Here is a 25,348-nt window from a genome sequence, read left to right on the forward strand (position 1 = left end):
TCACTGAGGTCCTCCTACTAGGTTCTTACTTAGGCTTATTTTTTGAAAGGTATCTCTGCTTCCCCCAGAGGAAACATTCTAAGACTCTGTGACCTTTAATGAGCCCTCACACTATGATTAGCTTCTAATTATGTTCAAATTCTAATATACACTTAGAATCTTCATGCTTCTGTTTCATTGTGTCAGGAACGTTTTTAACATAATGCTTGTTTCTATGAGACATAGACACATAGACACATATTGTTCAACTACAATTAAATCTGGTAACAGTACCAAGTGTATGCCTGTTGTAAATGGTGGTAAGTGAGAACATTAGCCAATCAGCAGAATTTCAGATAGATATCAAACACCCTTGGTGAAAACTGCGTTTGTGGATAAAGAGGCCCCAAGTGTTTGTCTTTTTTAAGTTGATTACAGATGATCATTTCTGTTTGAACTTGAGACATGTGTTCAGTTGAAACATAACAATAGTTAAAACATTTTACATTGGCAAGGAAAGAATTCTTAGTTTGCACAAAATTTTACATAAAATCTCACATCATATTCTCATGAGCTTACTATATTACCAAATATGCTTGATGAAAGTGATTTTATACATGCATTAATATCTATGTAGATATGTAGATATACAGTCATGCATCACATAATGACAGTTCAGTCAAGGATGGATGCATATATGACAGTGGTTCCATAAGATTATAATACTGTATTTTTACTGTATGTTTTCTATGTTTGGATATACAAAATACAATTTTGTCACAGTTGCCTATAGTATTGAATAGAATAACATGCTGTACAGGTTTGTAGCCTAGGCGCAACAGGACTATATTATAGCCTGGGTGTGTAGTAGGCTATACCATGTAGGTTTGTGTAAGCACACTCTATAATACACAATAATGAAATCACACCCATCTTGCTTTTTATATTAAATAGTTTGCAACTTGATGGTATCTTAAATTTCAAAATATTTGTTATAATATAATTTAACGTAAGTGATGAAATGGTGCTTATGAGTTTATTCATTATATTTTATATATCTTTTATTTCATTGTAATTTGTGAAAATATTTTATTTTGTATGATGGAATGAACAAAAAATACCGCACTTGTTTTTGTTTTTACAAAGAAATTCTTTATATTTTCTGTCTGAAACAAAGATCCAGCCATAATTGTGATAGCACCTGGACACCTAAAAGAGGGAATACTTTTACTATCCTTAATCAGTCTTAACTGGTTATTGATTAGATGAAAAGTTGGGTTTGTTAGTTATAGAAGAGTCTGGTAACTGGTTATTGGATAAATGAAAAAGAAAGAGTTCTCATTAGAACCCTTCATTAACTGCACTAAAAAGTAGAATATTTGGCTGTGGCATGGTAATGAGAAATATGGGAGAAGTAGAGGGGATACTCTTAGCTTCTTCCAAGTTTCACTGAAGTCTGCTATTCATTATAATACTATATGCAAAATAAATACTTACAGCATATTATCATTTGCGTAAGACATGGCTGCTTAAATAAGGGAGTTGACTATAAGTTTCTCTTTTAAAATGAGGCTGTTTAAATGCAATAGTACATAATAAAACTATAACCACAGGAAATCCAAAAAACCAAAAATGTTTTAAATATATCTGATACAACTATAGTTATATATTGAGATTTTATGCATTACATGAATTTTTATTTGCTAAAGTTATATTTTTATGTAGGCTTAGTTATGGACTAATTATTAATGGATCATATTCAGATAAACTATGGCAAATGACTTAATTGATACTTTTAGTTAGTAGTGAAATCATTTTCAAAATATTTCATTTTCATCCCCTTATTAATCATATAAATTTTGTACTTCCTGAAAAAAATTTTTTATTATTGATTCTAAGATAAGTTTTGCCATATTCCTTACAAGAATGAAAGCATTGGTGAATTACTTGACAGTTGTAGAATGTGCCACTTTGAAAAAAAATGTTTCCAATTAAATACTATATAATAAAATGTCCAGTTCAGGTGTCACCATGAGAGAATTATTTTTTATTCTTTGTTTGATTTTGTATTTTACATGTTTTTATTGGGTCATGTAGTATCTAGTCCAAAGAAAATTGACCTGGTAATCAGGAGACCCATGTTCTATTTCTGGCTCTGCAACTGAACTTGTTTTGTATCATTGGGTAAGTCACTGGAACTATGTGTGCCTCTGTTATTCACTAAAATTAATTCATGAGTGAATTGAGAATAATTTTTCATGTTTGGATCCACATAATATGAAAACCATTGCATTGATGACACATAAAGTAATTCAAAATATAGGAAAATACTAGATGAAGAAAAAAGCTTCATTTATTTACATAGTTTTTATACTTTCTGCAAACAATAAGATCTTTTCTTAGAGATGGAATATATGGAAGCCATTATTTCATCCACTTCATACCAATTTCATTTTTACTTGTGAGGGAACTATTTTAGTAGTATGGAAAATGTGTATCTAGGGAAATTTTGTGTATAAAAACACAGTGCAACATACGAAAGTCAGCATTTGCCTAGGGTATTAATAAACTGTGATTATCCTACCTTATTCTTCTTTGAGAAGCAGGTGGATTGATGATGGAAACAAATATATAGCATGTGTCATTTTAATGTGTATTAGTATATTTCTGGAGAATCTGAAGATTTTTTTTCTAGGGTTAATCCTGTTAGCAGTATGATTTGTAATTTAATTGTGATGAGATTTAATGTCTTATTTTCAACAGGTGAAAAAATGTGTTCATATAATAATAAAAATGATATTAAATTTCAAAATGTCATTTCTTTTCCAGTTTTCTATAATTCATGCTAAGATTTATGGTTTTTTTCTAAGAAAAATTGTTTTGGTCATCTTAGCACTAATGGACTTAGTCTAATGGAATGTTTTCATTTTATCACTATTCATATAAAGAGACAAATTTGTCATAGGAAATCATTCTCTAAAGAGCTATAATTTTAATATGTTGATATTGCAAGTATATTTTGATGCAATATGCTTTGCTATATAAGTCACTCAAAAATAATGATGCAACTCTTGCAGAACTTAAATGTGGTGTTTGATTTTAGAATTTGTAGTATCTGATTCAAAGCTAAGTGTTTAAATTAAAATAGGAGATTTTGGTTTTGTGGCATATTGTTCATCTGTGTCAATCATACTAGTTCACTAATATCTTTGGAAGAAATTTTTTCTTAGAATGCTGAGTTTAACAGACATTTTTCTGTTTCCAAGTCACTGTATAAAATGTTATTTGAACTTCTTCACTGGCACTAGGGAAAAAAGTCTTTCCAAAACATATCATGTCATATCTGTTATAGTTGATGGATTTGGATGGATACATTTTAGCATAAATTTTAATAATCTATAAAGTGGCGTTTGTAAGAATCTGTTGAATGAATAGGCATTAAAAGGGAATATGATCAAAGAAAATTTGTCTACATTGAAGTTTAGTTTGGATTTTTAATGCTGAAATGAAGCCATGTATTTCAGCTACTCTTCTAGTAAAGACTTGTACTATAATTATTACTTCACGAAATTTTTATGATATTTTGCTGTATTGAAATAATTCAATTAAATATTGGCCTGATGACCATTCTTTGTTTTTGTGTGCACACTGGTTTACTGGGGAAACATAAAAGGAATAGAAATCTGTTGAAACTATTTTTATTGCTCTTTTTGGTGATGACTCAATTAAATCTTTTCTTCAGATAATTAAAAGTTTGAAAGCATTGTAACAGACTTTAAATTGAGTCAGTAATGTCTTGAACAATGTGGTCATGCAGCTAACACTGTTTTTACTAATGGTATCTTTCTTCAGCATTGGTGTTCAGGATTTGCTGTACGTAAATAATTGTAAACTTCTGGATCTTCTTTATTTCTACACTAACTTTATTTTTCTGAATCCGCTAACCTATAGTAGCAAAATCAACTTGCCATCAGTTCTTATGTATTTTTTGTGGAATGCATTTGATTATATCTTCCCTAAAACTGTACACAGGATTCTTTCTCAAAATGATTTGAGGCCCTTTCCATCAGTGTCACTTTTTACCTTTTGAGTACATCCACTCACTCCCATCTCCTTTGTCTATGTCTGTCCATTACACGATGTGATCACAGAAGAACTGGACTCTACAAGGAGAAGATATGCAGGTCTGTCTCTTCTGCTTTTTTTGTTATTATTTTATTTATCTAACTTGTCCTAGAAATGTTTAATCATTTTTTTACTCATTTCATAGATTTTCATTCCTTTGTAATATAACAAAATATTAAATCTTATGAGCATTTTAATTTAGGTATTTGTGTATTCAACTATCAACAGCAACTGCTCCAATTAGATGGATAAAAGTAAAATAATTAATTTTTATGTAATATGTATAGATGTAATTTTTCCATAAACTGAATAACTAAAGGCAAATAGGATGTGTATGTATGCATATGTATATTTAGGTACACACACACACATATGTTTGGTTTCAAGCATTTTAGACTTAAAACTAGTTTTTTGCTTTTTAAAATAATTCCAAAAGTATTTGATTTCTAACATGAGTTCATCAGTGTTCTACACTGTGGAGAATACCAAAGACCTAATACCCTAAAAAAGCTATCAATATCACTGAAGAGTTAAGAGATGTGGATAACATGCACTGTTTATGTGTCAAGGCAGCTTATTCTGACAATATATTCTACAGAGATATAAACTGAAATGAAGTTTATTTCAACTAGACAGTCAGAAAAAGTGTCTTGGAAGAGGTAACATTTGAGCTGAAACTTGAACACATGTGGTACTGTTCTAGGTGCTGGAAGTAACCGGAGACACACAATAGCTCCCTATCCTTGCAGGCATTTCCTAGTGTGAGTGTATATATTTTATATATATATATATAATATGTATGTACATGTATATACACACATATATAAAATATAATGGAATCAGAAAAGATGGTATGATTCCTTTCTCCTGGGGAGGATGGATATTAGTTCAAGAAAGACTTCATAGAAGAATTTAGTTGAATATTAAACGCTAGAACACTGTTAGCCTCTTTTGTAGAGAGCATTTCAGGCAGAGGAAACAGTATGGCCAGTAGCTTCACACAAGTTTGGCGAAAGTAGGCAGAGACCAGATTTATGAAGATTATGTAGGTTACTGACACATATAAAGCAACAGAATAGGTCAGATGTTTGTTTCTAGAAAGATTACTTTGGCAATTATATAAAAGATGGACCGGAGCAATATAAGCAGAAAGATCATATATGGGAATAGTGTAATGAATCAGTTAAGACATGACAATGGTCTGAATTAAGGTATCAGTAGAGGCAGTCAATACATGAGAAGTTATATAAAGACATAGAACCTACAAGTCCTGGTCACTGATCAGACTAGATATTATTGATGCAGAAAGAGGAGGAATAAGATGATTTCAGGTGACTGAAATGTTTGATGGTACATTTTATCAGTATAGGGAATATATGTTATAGAAGTTTCAGGGGAAAGATAGAGTTCACTTTTAGGATAGGTAAAATTTAAGTCTCATTTGAAATATTCAAGTATAAATATCTTATAGAGGTGATTCGTGGTCTGGAATTCAGGAGAGAAGTCTGGGCTAGAGACATAGATTAGGGTAGCATATCAGCATTCAAGTGATGCCATTGGAATTAATGGAATTGTCAGTAGCATATGAAGAGTAATAAGAGAGACAAGAATCAAAATTTGGGGATCACCAGCACTTACTTACATTTAAGGAATGGATGAAAGAACAACCAGAAAACTATGTTGAAAATGATTAAAGACGGATATTCATGAAAGAAGAGAATTTAAAAAAATCTGTGATAGAAGTGAATCTTCAGAAAGGGGTACAGTCAGCAGAGACAAATTCCAGAGAAGACAAATATGTTGTTAAATGGTAGAACTAGACAGTAATGATCTTTGCCTTATTGATTCAGTCAAGTTGTAGGTAGAGACCAAATAGAAGAGAAGGGAAAGGAGATGGAAAAGAAAAAAATGAAGGTAGTTAATATAAACTAGGCTTCTTGATGGCTTGGGGAAATTTTAAAGTTAAGAATACCATGGGAAATAAGACAGGAAGGTCCCCAAGGATGTCCTGAAGAATGGTTATAGTTTAGCTGAGTGGAGACCCTAAATTTGTGATGGCATTGGTTCTCTAAGATTGTGTAATGATTGGCTCATTAGCACACTTTGGATGTAGTAATTAATCATTTGGATCACAGTTGGAACTTTGTGGGCAGTTATATAGAAAGAAGAAAAGAATAGGGATGTCAAGGGTGGTTGGCAAGGGAAGTAGTTGAAGTAATGTTCAAATGGATTGGGAAGGATGTTAGTTGTGTTAAATCATGTTTTCATGTGAAATCATGCAGAATTTTTCATGAATTGGGAGAGAAGGTCTCAATGATAGAACTGAAATTTGTGGTGATATCTAAGGCAATAGAAGCAAACTGAGCAGGTTATTATGAGAGACAATTTAATTATCTTAAGAATTTTCAGATGTTGGACAATTCCAAATAATGTGAAGATACAATGTTTGTTTCAAGGAGTGAGTTTCCAAGATGGAGCATGGATTACAGTTTGGGAATGCAAATAAAGCTACAAATTTTGATGCTAGCATTTTTATACAGACATTGAAATTATTGAGGGCCTCAGCTTGATAGATATGTGAAGGAAATTGCCTAGAATATAGATGGTAGCAACAAGGAAGAATAATGCTATGAACATAAAAGGCATAGACTTCACATAGATTAGAAAAGTAAACATGTGGAAGGAGCAATTTATACCAAGAATGCTGATACCGTTTCTGGGATTGTATAGCGTATATGTAAGTTAAAGGATTTTGAGCGGCTTCCCCTCAGAATGTTTCCCTCAGGGAAGATAGTATTCTTGAAGGGTCAACATTCCATTCATGATACGAAGGGAAATGAACGTTCTCTGATGAAGCTGAGGGATGTATTGTATTTAAGTAAAAGCAATAGGGTTTCAGACCACAGTAGAAAAGATTAGGAGGTCTCTAAGCAATGCAGAAAGAATTAGAGAAAGAAGCTCAGGATAGTAGGGTTTTGACAGTACCGACTGGAAAATGTTAAGAACGAATGCTGGTTGGAAGGAATGAACCATGTAATTTAGTAGTAGCAAAACAAGGAGAATAATAAGGAATTTAAGCTTAGAGGGGGAAGAAAATTCAGAGGTACAACTTAGAGGTTGAGCAAAGGAATATTTATGATATGCATAAAGGCAGAGGAAAAGGACTTGGTTGGGAGAATTTGAAGACTCCAAAGAGGAGAGGATTAATAATGGAAGCAACTTTTCTTACAAAAAAAAAAAATGGTATCTAGGATGTATGTGGGATGTTTAAATTTATGGAGGCAAAAATGTTTTATTGTCTTCAAATATTAAGTTCTAAATTAATTATCATAGTTAACTAAACATAATTTGAAGTCTTTATTAACATACACTTTTAAAATTGTAATGGTAGCTATAGATCTATAACACCCCTTTTCTTCCTAGTATGAGGAAGTTGAAACCTGAGCTTTCTGGATTTCTGTTACCGACCCCTAATACTGTAAGGGAGACATGGTCTATGTTAACCAGCATTGTGTTTGGGATTCTACAAACTCACATAAGCCTAGAGATAAATAAAGACTAATGCATTCTCTTCCAAAGTAAGATTAAAGAGAGAATAATACAGATGATAAGAAAACAATCAGAGAAAAAGGAAATTATTTTAGAAAAGGAAGCAGTAAATTTTGTGACAAGCAATTCAGAATGTATTTCACCTGTTTAATAAAAGCAAACTAAAGTTAAGGCTTTTCAAAAACTGACTGTAGTATGTGACCAATAAAAGGTAATATCTTTATTAGTCTGTCGCTCACATCTCCAATTAATATGCAAGTTGGTTATCTTTCTTTATAAATTTTAGCCCAAAATATGATGGAGAAATAATTTCACAAGTCCAATTACTTCACTAATATATTTGGTCAAAATGTATGTTTTATGTTTAAACCACAATTATAAGACCTTCAATTGCATTACGAGGTCCAATTACAGTCACTACAACGTCATTCTACACAATAAATGGAGGAATTGATTACACATTTTGAAGCAGCAAAATATGTTGACTTAGCACTTGCAAATCATAATGAAGTTTATTTTAAATGAGAAGTAGCATGCTTTATTAGGGTGTATTATACCTTTTCTTACTCATATGAAATTTCATATGACAATTTTTTAAAATAATTGTTAAACAAGTCTAATACAAAATAAATTTTAAAATACTATTTGTTAAGTTACATGAAACAACATCTTAAGTTTCAGCTACACAAATTTTTAGAATTACTTCCAGACCTGATTTAGAGCATCTGACAAGATTAGTGCTTGTGTAATATATCAGTTTTACTCATAAGTAGATCTCAACATAAAAAATGTTTTGTCAGCTATGTTTCTCACCAGTCTCTTAGATCAATTATTATTATGATATTTATTTTTGTTATGATATGTTAATAGTTATTAAATTATTATTACAGTTGGGTCTGTGCTACCTTAAGAGTTTGAGAAAATATGTTATAAATTACTATTTCAGACTGATCCATTTGTCTTCCAGATACTAATGTTAATTTGAAAAGCTTAACAATTCTAATTGAATAGATTTCAAACATTTCTTAATAAAAATACAGTTGGGAATAAGTAACATATATTTTGTGTTGTAATTATAATGTTTAGTAAAATCACTTCCTGTTAGGGTTAGCTAAGTGAAACTTCTAAAAATTAATACAATTACAGTATTCTTTTCTGTTTTGGTTCTCTGATTATTCTGAATGTTGCCCATTGATATGTATTATCTTAGTCCATACAGACTGCTGTAACAAAATGTCATAAGCTAGGTGGCTTATAATTCACAAAAATTTATTTCTTATAATTCTGGGGACTGGAAAGTCTAAGTAAGATCAAGGCACCAACAAATTTAGTGTCCGGCTAGGGCCTGCTTTCTGGTTCATGGGCCACCATCTTTTTTTCCCTTTGTCTTAATATGAGAGAAGGGGCAATGGATCTCTCTTGGCCTCTTTCATTATGGCACAAATCCCGCAACACCCTCATGACCTAATTACCTGCCAAAAGCTCCATCTGCTAATATGCTCACTTTAGTTGTTAGGGTTTCAACATGAATTTTGAGGAGACACAAATATTCAGACTAGCATGTATTATTTCAAACTTGTATATCAATTCTTGTCAGATTTGAGTGGCATATATGACATACTTTGAATGCTCTGTGCTTTTATATGGCATGTTGTTATACTTATGTCCTAAAAAGTAAAGAGAAGTAACATTCATTGTAGTAGTAATTTAATATATGTGCATGTACGGACACATATAAATGCACATATAAGCTGTTCTTGAAATTTTCCAAAATCTTAATTATTATTATCAATTATATTTCACATTCTATCCATTTTATAGATACTCTGTGTGCATTGATTACATCCTTTATTTGATTAACTCAGTATTATTGATGAAAGTCAAAGACAGAGATACTCAAGATGGCTCATCATGAAAACCTTATATAACCCTAGTATCCTGAAATCTTGAAAATGCAAATCACTCAGTCTATAAGGAGGCACAAAGTGTCAATGCTGTGTTCAATACTGGGCTAGATACTTTAAATGTTAGTATATAGGAATATTTTATATAAGCTTAAGCTTAAATATTTTATTAAGTATTCTTATGATACATCTAAACAAAAAAGTCTCAAATGAAATATATCTACGTATAATATAAAAATATATCACAAATTATATGACAGCTTCTATTGATAAAGTATAATACTTAAGCTCAATTTACTAAAGCTTATAAATATTCAAATAAAAGAAAAGAGTTAAAGCTCTTGGGACTCAAAAGAGTAAGGATGCCTCAACATGGAACAAATAACTGTGGAACAAGTAGCTATTTAGTGATTAAGTAAGTCATTTAAAATGAGGTTTGGAATGCAACATTTTTTAGTTCTTTTTAGATATAAAATTTCATCTACATTGGAAATTAAAGGATGTTACTGCTAAATTATTAATATATTACTCATACATTCTGAAAACTATAACATTCTGTTTTACCTATGCCTATCACCCACCTTAACTCTGTGTCCTAAAAATTTCAGCTGTTAGGGAAAATATTTGTTCCTGTAAGAAATATTGGTCTGAGAAGCAGTATAAGAGCAGATTCTGGAACTAAACTGCCTCATCAGCTCCACCACTTACTTGCTCCATGATCTTGTGAAAGTTACCCTGTGCCTCAGATTCCTCATCTGTAAAATGGGAATAATTATAGTACTACCTCAAATGGTTATTGCAAAGATTAAGTTAGCCAAAATATAGTGTACAAAACACATGAAAACTGTGTCCAGTACAGAGCAAGCACCATAAATGAAGAATTTTATTTTTTATAAAAATACATGAAAACTGAATTTTTATTTCAAATCATCTGCATTTTGATGTGTATGCATTGTTTCCATGATCTAGAATTAATTCTTTGTTATATGCATTACAAATATACTAGTTTGTGACTGCTAGTTTAGGAGATAACTGACAAGCAAATCTATGCATCAAGCTTATTGCACCTATACTCTTAAGCTTTATCATTTCTGAAAAACATAGTTGGGTGGAAGGAGCAAGAGCATTGAAATCAGACAGGTACGAATTATTCAGGTTCTGCCAGTCAGTAGGGATATGACTTTGGGCTGGTTGCTTAACACTTCTTATTAATCTTAATAAACTCCAGCTAGATTAAGGGGTTAATTATGTTTTAATGAAAGCACAAAATATTTATTTCTGTGAAAAAAGAAAGCCATCCTAAAAATAAAAGCAATTAAATGAATTTAAAAAGAAACTCTAATAGACAAAATGGGCAAAGGATATATACAGACATTTCTCCAAACAAGAAATGCAGTGGTAAGTAAATATATGAAAACATTTTATTTCAGTCATGACCCAATAAATACTATTTTAAATGAGATATCATGTCCACCTATTTAAAACACCATGGTGATGCCTGTATGTGGAGAGAAAAAATTATAAAAAAGCCATGGTAAGAGTGTGATAACAGAGTAGCAGTGAAATTTAGCATAACCTTTCTAAAAGCACTTCTGCAATATAAATGAAGAACCTTAAAAATGTTCATAGACTTTTGACTGTGTAGAAATAGAAATTCAAATAAAAACATATGTATGATATGTTCACTAAGCATTATTTGTAACAATAAAAACGATCTTACAATGAATATTAAATAATGGGGCAATGGCTAAATAAGTTATATGCATATACAGCCATTTAAATGAAGAATTTTTTTGACACATACATTAGAAACACTTATTTCTTTTTTTGTAATTTGAAAGAAATTGAAAGTAATGTCTGTAAAGAACTTGTTACAAAGTTTCATCCATAGTAAATAATCAAAGAGTGGTAGCTTTTATTAATTATTACACAACTCAAATTATGTCGAGGTTATTTTTTAGATAAATATCATTAACTTTATGATTTATGTTTGTTATAAGCAAAATCAGTAGGATTTTGAATCCAGATTTAATACATCAGTAACCTGTAATGATGAATTAGTAAGTTTGGATAATACCCACTTCTAGGATTATTTTTAAAAAGAGAAAATTTCTTTTAATAGTAGAACTGGGCATCGGACTATAGCTTGGACACTTCATGTGTTCATCTGTAGCACCAGAAACAAGACAAATTACTTCTAGATTTTTCTTAAAAAAAAAAAAAAAAAAAAAGGCCGGGCGGTGGCTCATGCCTGTAATCCCAACACTTTGGGAGGCCGAGGCGGGTGGATCACGAGGTCAGGAGATCGAGACCATCCTGGCTAACACGGTGAAACCCCGTCTCTACTAAAAATACAAAAAATTACCCGGGGTGGGCGTGTGCCTGTAGTCCCAGCTACTCGGGAGGCTGAGGCAGGAGAATGGCGTGAACCCGAACCCGGGAGGCGGAGCTTGCAGTGAGCCGAGATCGCGCCACTGCACTCCAGCCTGGGCGACAGAGCGGAGACTCCATCTCAAAAAACAAAAAACAAACAAAAAAACCCGAAGCCATGCTTTTGTTAAAGAACAATAAAACAAGTAATGTTTTATTCTCTGTTGCCCTGTTTAGAGGCATGTTGGTACAGGCAATAAAACATGAAATTAGAAGGCCAATGCGATCTTGGACAAGTTTCCTAATTTCTCCAATCTCAGTTTCATCATTGTTAAAAAAATAAGGTTGAGGGTTGATAATTTGTGTGTATGTGTGCGTGTGTGTATACTTTCAACCAGCAGAAAAATAAAAATAAATGACCAGCCAAAATGAAAAATTTTCCACTTCAATAGCAAGCAAATAAATTTCAAAAAAGGAAAACACACAAAAAGACATAGTCTACCACTTTTCTCATTTAGGATTGAAGAGTTGTGTTTAAAATTAGGTAAATTTTTCATTAAATGTCTAGCAGGTGGCCAAAAGCATATTGTTAATAAAAATCATTTTAAACTATTCAAATTCCTTCTTTAAATATGTTTCTAATGCCCAAATGTATATTTTGTGCTCAGAATTATAGTCAATTCTAGATTTCAGGTGTTAGTCGTGAATATATGAGTCTTTATTAAGATAGGAATAAAATTCCAAGACAGACTATTAAAATCTCCTTATAAAATAGCCAAATAACGAGCAAATTTGGCTATGCTAGACTCAAATCATTCCTGGTTATTATATGGTATATTAAACTGTAATACAATATAATTGCTCTCCATAAAGGAAAGGTTATTTCTGAAATTCTTATTCTACTATAAAGATATTTTATATTCCAAAAATTTTATTTGTTCAACAAGCAGCTACTAAATATGTATGTATCAGGCCTTATTCTAGGTGCTGGAGACATAACAGTGACATAGACATACAAGACCTCCCCTCATGGAAATTATCTTTTTGAGAGAAAGTAGTCCCTAAAAAGTTTAACTTAGTTTTAAGTGCTCTTATTTAAAATTCTTATGTAACCTAGTGGGATTGGGGTGGGGAAGGAGCTATTTTTGATTGAATAATCCAGGAAGTCTTATCTAAGGAGGTGATGTTTGAACTAAACCAGAAGACTAAACCAGAAGAGTAAGAAGAAACCAGCTATGTAAAGTAGCCAGGAAATACATCATACTAAAGACCATTAAACAGAAGATAAAGTAAGGGAATTAAAGTTTAGAAGAGGAGAATAATTTATGCTATAAAGTATTTTTGCAAGCAGGCATTTAAGCATCAGTGAAGGATAAGGGAGTTTTCAAACTTTAAGTTTTACAGGAAGATGAATAAGTAAAGTGTAGCACTGGACGGTAGTTATAATTAAAATATATTTGTTAAATTTTCTGAGTTGAAATGAAAGAGTACATTTGTAATAAGCCAAGTTTGTGATCAAATATTTAGTAAATATTAACATGTAACAATACTTAATATTCATTAGAACATAGTGAATTTAAGTTATGATTTTTTTAATCCCTTCCTCTTTGCCCATTTAAAGCTCTATACTTATATATCTGTGATGAAAACATAATATATAAGAAGGTAAATTGGCCATGCATGGTAGTGCATGCTTGTAATCCCAGCACTTCAGGAGTCCAAGGCAGGGAGGATCACTTGAGGCCAGGAGTTTGAGACCAGCCTGGACAACACAGCAAGACCCCATCTCTACAAAAATATTTAAAAATTAGCTGGGTGTGGTGGCACAAGCCTGTAGTCCCTGCTACTTAGGAGGCTGAAGTGGGAGGATGTCTTGAGCCTAGGAGTTGGAGGCTGCAGTGAGCCATAATTGCAGCGCTGCACTCCAGCCTGGATAATGCAGCAAGACCCTATCTCAAAACAAGTGTGTGTGTATACATATATATATGTATGTGTGTGTATATATATACACTCACACACACATATATATATTTCAAAATAAGGTAAGTTGACATGAAGAAAGCTATGTAAAGTAATTTGATTAATACATTATGTTGCATAACTTACGGGAAGAACATAGTTATAGATTATAGATCGTGCCGAGTATGAAGGAGGTTGATAGGCTTGTTTAGAGTAAAGGGGTGAGAATTTAAGGAAATCTGTAAAAATATTAAAGAATGACCATATTATAGTCCAAAGTTGGGTTCATAGGGAAATCAGATGAAATATTACCAAAAAAAATGGACAGAGGAGAAACTGCTCAAAAAGAAAAGGGAGAAGATGTCAAAAGGAAGGAAAGATGCTGGAAAAAGAGAAAAGAATGAAATAAAATTTGACTCTTTGCATGTGTGTGTGAGAGAGAGAAAGAAGGGTCATTTCATGACAATATTTTTTATCATAAGTCCTGGAGAAGGGCACGTCAATCTCTGCCACCTATTAGTTATATGACCTTGTGTAAATTGTCTAATAAGTAAAATTGAGAAAAAAAATAAGTCCTAGCACATATAGTTGTGCTGATTAAGTGACAGACATAATACATGCAAAGCTCTTAGCACAATTCCTGGGATATACAGAGTATTATTATTTTTAAGAATTTAATTTTTCAGAGAGCAGTATTACTAAATTCTAAAATAGTAGATTTTAACTGTGTAGTCTCTACAGCTTTGTTACATTTCATTTTCTATGACTTCAGCAAGTAAAATTCTAGACTGAAAACATTACTGAAGAAAAAGAAAAAGCTAGACGTAAGTGTGATCAGTGGTTACCTGGGCAAGCAAGAAGAGGATTGACATCAAAGCAGCATCAGGAAATTTTTAGGGTGATAGAAATACTCTGTATATTGATTGTGGTGAGTTTACATGACTAAATCCATTTGTCAAATGTCACAGAACTTTGTACTAAGTTGTGTGAATTTTACTTTATGTAAATTATACCTCAATAAATCTGACTTTTAAAATTATTGAAAATATAGAAAATTAAAATGGATTTTATATGTTACTCAAATAGTTCTAATATGCAAATAGAAAAAATAATTTACCTACTCTAACACATCCCAAGCAACTAAGATCCCCTCCCAAGATAGGGGTCCACAGGGGCATGGTCATGGGTGGGGTTAGCCTGCAGCTTCAGAACTCAAAGTGAAAGAGACAAGATGACTAAGGGGTTTAGCTAGAAATCAAAGAAGGGACTAAAGCTTTGAATCTAAAGCAGTGGGCAAGAAACCAAAAAAGATCAAGCGATATTTAGGGCTAACATAGTGTCCAAGAATAGGCAAGACAGTTAACAAAGAAATAGATTCTGGGTATTGTAGATATTCATTGATAATGATTATAGGAGAAGAACAGATAGGACATATAATTTTAATTTGTTTGGGGCAAGCTGGGTTTTAGGTGCTAAGGGGGCCCACTTGGGGATGACTAGGAGACAACTGGAAATGTGAGTCTTAGAGCTTACAGGAGAGGTAGAAGCTGAAGGATAGAGCCTTCAGCATTGATGGGACATTGAAGATATGGAATTAAATAAAAAAACCACTCAAGGATAGAATAAAAAGGAAAGCTATAGCAACACTTTGGGAAATGCATAAATTTGAAAAATCAGCTGAGAAAGATGAGCCGGCAAAGTAGCTTGATAAAGAGTGAACTGAGAGAAAAGTACAGGGCCAAACAGTTGAATAAAATGTCAGACAGTGTAATAATTTTAGCAAATGCTGAAGTAAGGTCCAATAGAATGGTGCTGAGGAATGATCAGTTGATTTGGCAAATAGGGTTTTTCTAGTAACCTTTGAGAGATATGTTTTACAATATCCATTTAGCTACAGTAATCAATGATTAGGTTTTTCTTTAAAGTCACCACAAATTAAGTAGAGGGAGTTCTTGCTAATGAACCACCAGGAAACCACACAACATGTTGCATTGAACTCAATATTGGAGATATAGTAAGAAGCTCCCTATATTTGGATATTCTTACTTTATAACTCAAGTATACAAGGCTCAGTTGAATGAACCCAGATGCTCAAGTTATATAAAAACTCATTGTTTTTATTCTAGCTGCAATAGGTCCCACTTAAAAAACTTGGAATGATAATGAATAATTGAAGGCTAGATTGTTAATTCCACATATTACATCTTCTCTTGGGAGATTCAGTATAAGAACTAGTTCTGACAAGGAGATTGGGAAAGTTTTAGAGTAGTTGAGGAAGGAGGACTCAGTGATCAAAACCAATTTTTATTGTGCATTTTCTCAATCAAATTTCTTAACTCTTCTTTTAAAATGCAGTCAATATTTTGGATAATTAAATCACTTAGTGTAAATTGTTTTAATACGTAATTGAGTTTAACACTGTATTCGGTACTATTTTTATTTCTAGTTACAGATTGAAAAATTGAAGTACAGGTTAGTTAAATAAATTACCCAAGCCATTTGAAGCTGGAATTTTAACCAAAGCAATGACTTTGAACCAGAACCCATGTCCTTAACCTTAGGAAATGGTGGCCTTACAGTGACAAAGAGAAGGATATAGAAACTTTAAAGCCCAGAAGGCCAAACCAAGAATGGGGACACTGTGCAGAGAATATTATGAGAGACCAATACTAGAGGTCAGGGAAGAGGAGAGCAATAAGAGAGGAATTCAGAAAGGGATATTTAACATCCATGGAGAACAACTCACTCTAGTTTGCAGTTATATTTAACATCCTCAATGTAACTAGTTTTCACACAAGGGCATTTGAAAGTTTAAAAGTTACTGGAGCCAACATTACATTTAGAAAAAAGAAAAAACATAAAAACTCAGTCCAGTTTCTCCTAGTCTGTCCTGATGTCTCTCCATCTAATTCTCATCCTTCTTAATCTGAGAGTAACCCCATCTAATTGTTAATTCCTGTTTATTCTCAGTATTGAATAGAAACACTTTATGAGATTTTCCTATTCATGAAACATTTAGGATACATTCCTTTGAATTCTAAGGTAATGTTACACTACATCACATTAGCTGCTCTCTGTAGTCATTCTTGTACACTTGACCAATAGCAATCAGCGGCAGCATCTTGGGAAAAAGCAATACAATTTAGTGTCCAAGCATGAGTACTATTAAAATCCATATATCTAAATATTTCCTTTTTTCATTAAAAATAATTATTTCAATTTAATGGTGATCCTAATTTGTCTAAAAATGTTAATATCACTTTATAAAAAAAATTTAGCCAAATGGATAAAATGTAGCAAAAGTTAAAATGTGCTTCTTTTGTTTTCATCACAATATTGCTACATAAGCTTCACTGATTTTATTTTAATTCATAACCCAAGTGTATAATCATTTTCCAGGCTGATCACCATGGATATAAGGAGGAAATTACTTTCACAAATCCTTCTTATCTGTTCTTATATTAGAATCTTATATCACATTTGCAATTTATAATCAGAATTTATTTTAATGATGTTTCTTTAAGTATCAAAAATTTTATTTTTCTCTGTAGGTTTGCACAATTTAATTTTCCAGACCCTGTTTAATCATCTTATCTGACATGTGTGTTGTTTGCAACGTGTTATTAGCATAAAGAAAATGTAAATATTTTATAACATCATTGAAAATATGAAGTGATATATCTAACTAATACTTTTCATTTAGTAATTTTGCCTTATTTCACTCCTCTCTCTGTATAGGAATCCATTTATGATTCCACTCTTTTTGAAGGAGGAGAAAAGTGAGGTTCATTATTTCACACTTTCATTAAGGTTTGGGGGGCATGATCACATGTGTTGTGTTTGGATCCTTTTAAGAATATACATATTATCATAGGATTCTATTGTGAATTTTTCCTCATTTTTTGTGTGCCTCTTTGTCTGCCTGACATGGAAGGTAAAAGATACCTTTAATAGTCTCAAAAATATTCTATATCATCATTTTAATGCCATAGTTAATATAATTTAAATGTAGTCCACAAATTTTATTTAGTTCATAAATTTAGATCCCAGATGTGGAATACAGTGGTATTTGATAATTATGTCATATGACAACATAAAAAGTTGAGGATAAGCTGTATATACAGGGTGATAATACATGCTACTCTGTTAATAATATCTCCTTTAATGTGGGTATTTAGCAATCATGTAAAAGGTAGAATGTTCTAAAGTCCATAACACAAATGGGGAATAGTCAATTAACACAATGAATTTGACTGATATTTGTATCTTTTATAAACAATTATTGTACCTTTTCTTAGAAGCAATTTCAATAACCATTATATTTCTTCTCTGAGGGAATTTTCATTTTAAAATTTAGTTTACCCTCAAAATATATCTTGTTTTTTCAAAGATACAGGAATTGTGACTAATAAATTAACTAAGTTACTAGAAGGTTAGTAACATTTTCTTCTATACCTGTCACTGTATATTATGAAAAAAGAAATGTATATAGTGAAGCATTTGCACTTTAGCCTAAAAGATCCTTCTACATAAGAGCAGTCTGAGACTCTTTTTCCTGCACAAAGTTCTAGTTTAATGAATTTCTCAATATAGTCAGTGTCTCGTTTGTCCTGTCTGTCTCTCCTGGGCTCTGGCTAATCCTCTCTTTCTTCCTCTCTTCCTCTTTCTTTATCTCTGTCTTTCCCTCACTTCTTCCTGTATTCCATTTTCTTCTCTGCCTCTGCACACATACGAACATTTTGTAAAGGGAAATGTAATGAATGCAGTACCAGGATAAATATTAAAAATTTCTAAGAGCACTTTACATTATATTAATGAAATAAATATGATAATATAAAACAAAAAACACTTAAACATCATTTGACTTAAAAGTCAACTAACCGGCCAGGCGTGGTGGCTCATGCCTGTAATCCCAGCACCTTGGGAGGCCAAGGCGGGCAGATCATGAGGTCAGGAGATCGAGACCATCCTGTCTAACACGGTAAAACCTGACTCTACTAAAAATACAAAAAATTACCCGGGCATGGTGGCTCGTGTCTGTAGTCCCACTTACTCAGAAGGCTGAGGCAGGAGAATCGCTTGAACCCAGGAGGCAGAGGTTGCAGTGAGCCGAGATCATGCCATTGCACCCCAGCCTGGGTGACAGAGTGAGACTCCATCTTAAAAAAAAAAAACAGGAGTTTTGTAGCAGATGGAATTATAAAGAGTATCTGGTACAAAACTATTCGTTTTATAGATGAAGAATTTTATGCTCAGAAAGTGACATGTTTGTAGGTACAGGACTCGTGAAGCCAGGACTAAAACCCAAGTCTTATCTCTTTGTATCTTTTCAACCAGTGCTGTTTTTTAAGGTTTTCTTTAGCTGGGCACAGTGGCTCATGCCTGTAATCCCAACACTTTGGGAAACTAAGGTGGGAGGATTGCTTGAGCCCAGGAATTTGAGACCAGCCGGGGAAACATAGCGATACCTCGTCTCTACTAAAAATAAAAAATAAAAACAGCTGAGCGTGATATGCACGCCTGTGGTCTCAGCTACTTGCAAGGCTGAGGCAGGAGGATCACTTAAGCCTGAGAGGTCAAAACTCTATAATGAGCTATGATTGAGCCACTGCATTCCAGCCTGGCTGACAGAGCAACACCCTGTCTCAAAAAAAAAAAAAAAGTTTTTATTTAATCCTAAGTATCGTAAATATACCCATTCCCTAAATCTGAGCAGTTTCAAGGTCCCGTCAACTCTGTGGTGGTTACTTCCACTGTACTCTGCAGGCATAAAACCCTAATCTTCCCCTATGGACCAAGTACATCCTTTTTTCCTTTTCCTTTTTCTTTTTTTTTTTTTCTTTTGAGACAAGGTCTCACTCTGTCACTTAGGCTGGAGTGCAGTGGTGCAAACATGGCTCACTGCAGCTTCGACCTCTTGGGCTCAAGCAATCCTCCTTCCTCAGCTTCCCATGCATATGGGACCACAGGCACATGCTACCGCCCCCAGCTAAATTTTTTATTTTTTGTTAAGAGGTTCTCACTTTGTTGCCTAGGCTGGTTGCAAACTCCTGGGCTCAAGCAGTCCTCCCGCCTCAGCCTCTCAAAGTGCTGTGATTACAGGCGTGAGCCATCTCACACGGCTATATCCTGATTTTTAATATCGAAACCTAAAATAATGCTAAAATCTAGGTCCTCTGAATAATAAAATTTCGGTTAGTCTGTTCACTGAATTTAGAGATCAAAAACAAAACAAACACATGCTATTTTCTTAGATTACTAGATCCCTCCTAATCAACTTATATCCAAAATAGTTTAGATATCAGTTTCTTCTTTTATTTTATTTCATTTTATTTTATTATTATTATACTTTAAGTTTTAGGGTACATGTGCACAATGTGCAGGTTAGTTACATATGTATACATGTGCCATGTTGGTGTGCTGCACCCATTAACTCGTCATTTAGCATTAGGTATATCTCCTAATGCTATCCCTCCCCCCTCCCCCCACCCCACAACAGTCCCCAGAGTGTGATGTTCCCCTTCCTGTGTCCGTGTGTTCTCATTGTTCAATTCCCACCTATGAGTGAGAACATACGGTGTTTGGTTTTTTGTCCTTGCGATAGTTTACTGAGAATGATGATCTCCAATTTCATCCATGTCCCTACAAAGGACATGCACTCATCATTTTTTATGGCTGCATAGTATTCCATGGTGTACATGTGCCACATTTTCTTAATCCAGTCTATCACTGTTGGACATTTGGGTTGGTTCCACATCTTTGCTATTGTGAATAGTGCCACAATAAACATATGTGTGCATGTGTCTTTATAGCAGCATGATTTATAATCCTTTGGGTATATACCCAGTAATGGGATGGCCGGGTCAAACGGTATTTCTAGTTCTAGATCCCTGAGGAATTGCCACACTGACTTCCACAATGGTTGAACTAGTTTACAGTCCCACCAACAGTGTAAAAGTGTTCCTAATTCTCGACATCCTCTCCAGCACCTGTTGTTTCCTGACTTTTTAATGATTGCCATTCTAACTGGGGTGAGATGGTATCTCATTGTGGTTTTGATTTGCATTTCTCTGATGGCCAGTGATGATGAGCATTTTTTCATGTGTTTTTTGGCTGCATAAATGTCTTCTTTTGAGAGGTGTCTGTTCATATCTTTTGCCCACTTTTTGATGGGGTTGTTTCTTTTTTTCTTGTAAATTTGTTTGAGTTCATTGTAGATTCTGGATATTAGCCTTTGTCAGATGAGTAGGTTGCAAAAATTTTCTCCCATTTTGTAGGTTGCCTGTTCACTCTGATGGTAGTTTCTTTTGCTGTGCAGAAGCTCTTTAGTTTAATTAGATCCCATTTGTCAATTTTGGCTTTTGTTGCCATTGCTTTTGGTGTTTTAGACATGAAGTCCTTGCCCATGCCTATGTCCTGAATGGTAATGCCTAAGTTTTTTTCTAGGGTTTTTCTGGTTTTAGGTCTAACATTTAAGTCTTTAATCCATCTTGAATTAATTTTTGTATAAGGTGTAAGGAAGGGATCCAGTTTCAGCTTTCTACGTATGGCTAGCCAATTTTCCCAGCACCATTTATTAAATAGGGAATCCTTTCCCCATTGCTTGTTTTTCTCAGGTTTGCCAAAGATCAGATATTTGTAGATATGCGGCGTTATTTCTGAGGGCTCTGTTCTGTTGCGTTGGTCTATATCTCTGTTTTGGTACCAGTACCATGCTGTTTTGGTTACTGTAGCCTTGTAGTATAGTTTGAAGTCAGGTAGCGTGATGCCTCCAGCTTTGTTCCTTTGGCTTAGGATTGACTTGGTGATGCGGGCTCTTTTTTGGTTCCATATGAACTTTAAAGTAGTTTTTTCCAATTCCGTGAAGAAAGTCATTGGTAGCTTGATGGGGATGGCATTGAATCTATAAATTACCTTGGGCAGTATGGCCATTTTCACGATATTGATTCTTCCTACCCATGAGCATGGAATGTTCTTCCATTTGTTTGTATCCTCTTTTATTTCCTTGAGCAGTGGTTTCTAGTTCTCCTTGAAGAGGTCCTTCACATCACTTGTAAGTTGGATTCCTAGGTATTTTATTCTCTTTGAAGCAATTGTGAATGGGAGTTCACTCATGATTTGGCTCTCTGTTTGTCTGTTATTGTTGTATAAGAATGCTTGTGATTTTTGTACATTGATTTTGTATCCTGAGACTTTGCTGAAGTTGCTTACCAGCTTAAGGAGATTTTGGGCTGAGACAATGGGGTTTTCTAGATATACAATCATGTCATCTGCAAACAGGGACAATTTGACTTCCTCTTTTCCTAATTGAATACCCTTTATTTCTTTCTCTTTCTTGATTGCCCTGGCCAGAATTTCCAACACTATGTTGAATAGGAGTGGTGAGAGAGGGCATCCCTGTCTTGTGCCAGTTTTCAAAGGGAATGCTTCCAGTTTTTGCCCATTCAGTATGATATTGGCTGTGGGTTTGTCATAGATAGCTCTTATTATTTTGAGATACGTCCCATCAATACCTAATTTATTGAGAGTTTTTAGCATGAAGCGTTGTTGAATTTTGTCAAAGGCCTTTTCTGCATCTATTGAGATAATCATGTGGTTTTTGTCTTTGGTTCTGTTTATATGCTGGATTACATTTATTGATTTGCATATATTGAACCAGCCTTGCATCCCAGGGATGAAGCCCACTTGGTCATGGTGGATAAGCTTTTTGATGTGCTGCTGGATTCGTTTTTCCAGTATTTTATTGAGGATTTTTGCATCAATTTTCATCAAGGATATTGGTCTAAAATTCTCTTTTTTGGTTGTGTCTCTGCCCGGCTTTGGTATCAGGATGATGCTGGCCTCATAAAATGAGTTAGGGAGGATTCCCTCTTTTTCTATTGATTGGAATAGTTTCAGAAGGAATGGTACCAGTTCCTCCTTGTACCTCTGGTAGAATTTGGCTGTGAATCCATCTGGTCCTGGACTCTTTTTGGTTGGTAAGCTATTGATTATTGCCACAATTTCGGATCCTGTTATTGGTCTATTCAGAGATTCAACTTCTTCCTGGTTTAGTCTTGGGAGAGTGTATGTGTCAAGGAATTTATCCATTTCTTCTAGATTTTCTAGTTTATTTGCGTAGAGTTGTTTGTAGTATTCTCTGATGGTAGTTTGTATTTCTGTGGGATCGGTGGTGATATCCCCTTTATCATTTTTTATTGTGTCTATTTGATTATTCTCTCTTTTCTTCTTTATTAGTCTTGCTAGCAGTCTATCAATTTTGTTGATCCTTTCAAAAAACCAGCTCCTGTATTCATTAATTTTTTGAAGGGTTTTTTATGTCTCTATTTCCTTCAGTTCTGCTCTGATTTTAGTTATTTCTTGCCTTCTGCTAGCTTTTGAATGTGTTTGCTCTTGCTTTTCTAGTTCTTTTAATTGTGATGTTAGGGTGTCAATTTTGGATCTTTCCTGCTTTCTCTTGTGGGCATTTAGTGCTATAAATTTCCCTCTACACACTGCTTTGAATGTGTCCCAGAGATTCTGGTATGTTGTGTCTTTGTTCTCATTGGTTTCAAAGAACATCTTTATTTCTGCCTTCATTTCGTTATGTACCCAGTAGTCATTCAGGAGCAGGTTGTTCAGTTTCCATGTAGTTGAGCGGTTTTGAGTGAGTTTCTTAATCCTGAGTTCTAGTTTGATTGCACTGTGGTCTGAGAGACAGTTTGTTATAATTTCTGTTCTTTTACATTTGCTGAGGAGAGCTTTACTTCCAACTATGTGGTCAATTTTGGAATAGGTGTGGTGTGGTGCTGAAAAAAATGTATATTCTGTTGATTTGGTGTGGAGAGTTCTGTAGATGTCTATTAGGTCCGCTTGGTGCAGAGCTGAGTTCAATTCCTGGATATCCTTGTTAACTTTCTCTCTCGTTGATCTGTCTAATGTTGACAGTAGGGTGTTTAAAGTCTCCCATTATTATTGTGTGGGAGTCTAAGTCTCTTTGTAGGTCACTCAAGACTTGCTTTATGAATCTGGGTGCTCCTGTATTGGGTACATATATATGTAGGATAGTTAGCTCTTCTTCTTGAATTGATCCCTTTCCCATTATGTAATGGCTTTCTTTGTCTCTTTTGATCTTTGTTGGTTTAAAGTCTGTTTTATATGAGATTAGGATTGCAACCCCAGATTCATAAAGCAAGTCGTGTATCTTGTATTTTTTAATTACACTTTTCTTCTTATAAAAGTAACATACAGTTGTGTAAAATTTATAAATCATGTATTAACCCAAATAAGAAATCAAATAGCATTTATACATACTTTCAATACCCAGTAATAGCTGCTAACATTCTGGTGTATCAGTCTTCAAATCTTGTTTGTTCTCTGTCTTATTTATAGTTTATATGTATATATATTTTTATAAATATATATTTATATTTAAAATTGTTCTAAGCTATGCTACTATTTTTACTGTTTAATCTGTTTTCTAATTACTAATTGCAATATATTTATAGTATATGAACACACATGTACAACATCCTCATCATTTTTTATGGATGCATTGTATTCTATAGATATACCATTATGCAATTAGATAATTACCTGTTTTGCACCTTTAGGAATTTTTTTCCCAAGGTCTTTACAATTATCAAACAATGGTATGATTAATATACTTGTGTACACATCTTTGCACATTGACATTTCTTTAGGAAAGCTCCTGGGAGGTGAAATTTCAGAGTCAAAAATCAAATGATCTAAATATGTTCAAATGTGGTCAAAAATTTGATCAAAATGATCAAAAATATGATCATTTTTAAGTTTTTTTCATATACAATGCCAATAAGTTATATTTTGAAGTAATTTTTTCACTATTTTTAGATATTGAAAGAACAATTAAAATATTCATTAAAATTGGTCAGGTGCAGTGGCTCTCTCGCCTGTAATCTCAGCACTTTGGGAGGCCAAGGCAGGCAGATCATGAGGTCAAGAGATCGAGACCATCCTGGCCAACATGGTGAACCCCTGTCTCTACAAAAAATACAACAATTAGCTGGGCGTGGTGGTGCAAGTCTGTAATCCCAGGTACTCGGTAGGCTGAGGCAGGAGAATTGCTTCAACCCAGGAGGCAGAGTTTGCGGTGAGCCAAGATTGCACCACTTCACTCCAGCCAGCCTGGCAACAGAGCAAAACTCCATCTCAAAAAAATTTAAAAAAAATTCATTAAAATTAAGTACTTTATTTTCTTCTTGAGTGGCACTACCTTTTAAAATACAGTTATGAGAAAATATTACACTTTCTTATCTCATGAGACATATTAGCAATTTCTATACTTAGTTCTCTATTGAAAGAAATTGTTCTTTTTATAGTATATCTCATTGAATCTAGAAAATAAATATATATAGCCATGTTTTCTCATCTGTAATTGCCACCTTTAGGTGAGCCAAAAGCTGTATACACTGATGATACCTTTTTATTCACTGCACTTCATT

The 25,348-nt window shown here is 33.6% G+C and overlaps 1 protein-coding gene across 50 annotated transcripts in view; it reads left to right on the forward strand.

The window, feature by feature from the left end:
• RIMS2 (regulating synaptic membrane exocytosis 2) overlaps positions 1-25,348 on the forward strand; it is a 752,291-nt gene that overhangs the window by 537,587 nt on the left and 189,356 nt on the right. For 16 of the 50 annotated variants that reach the window (XM_055348803.2, XM_055348807.2, XM_063708909.1 and 13 more), the window contains one exon: positions 4,131-4,163. The exons of the other annotated variants lie outside the window; for them this stretch is intronic. In XM_055348803.2, the coding sequence (XP_055204778.1) occupies positions 4,131-4,163 (33 nt within the window). The remainder of the gene's footprint in view (positions 1-4,130; positions 4,164-25,348) is intronic. 50 annotated transcript variants of the gene reach the window in all.

The sequence above is a fragment of the Gorilla gorilla genome, chromosome 7, assembly GCF_029281585.2.
Source record: "Gorilla gorilla gorilla isolate KB3781 chromosome 7, NHGRI_mGorGor1-v2.1_pri, whole genome shotgun sequence".
NCBI lineage: Eukaryota > Metazoa > Chordata > Mammalia > Primates > Hominidae > Gorilla > Gorilla gorilla.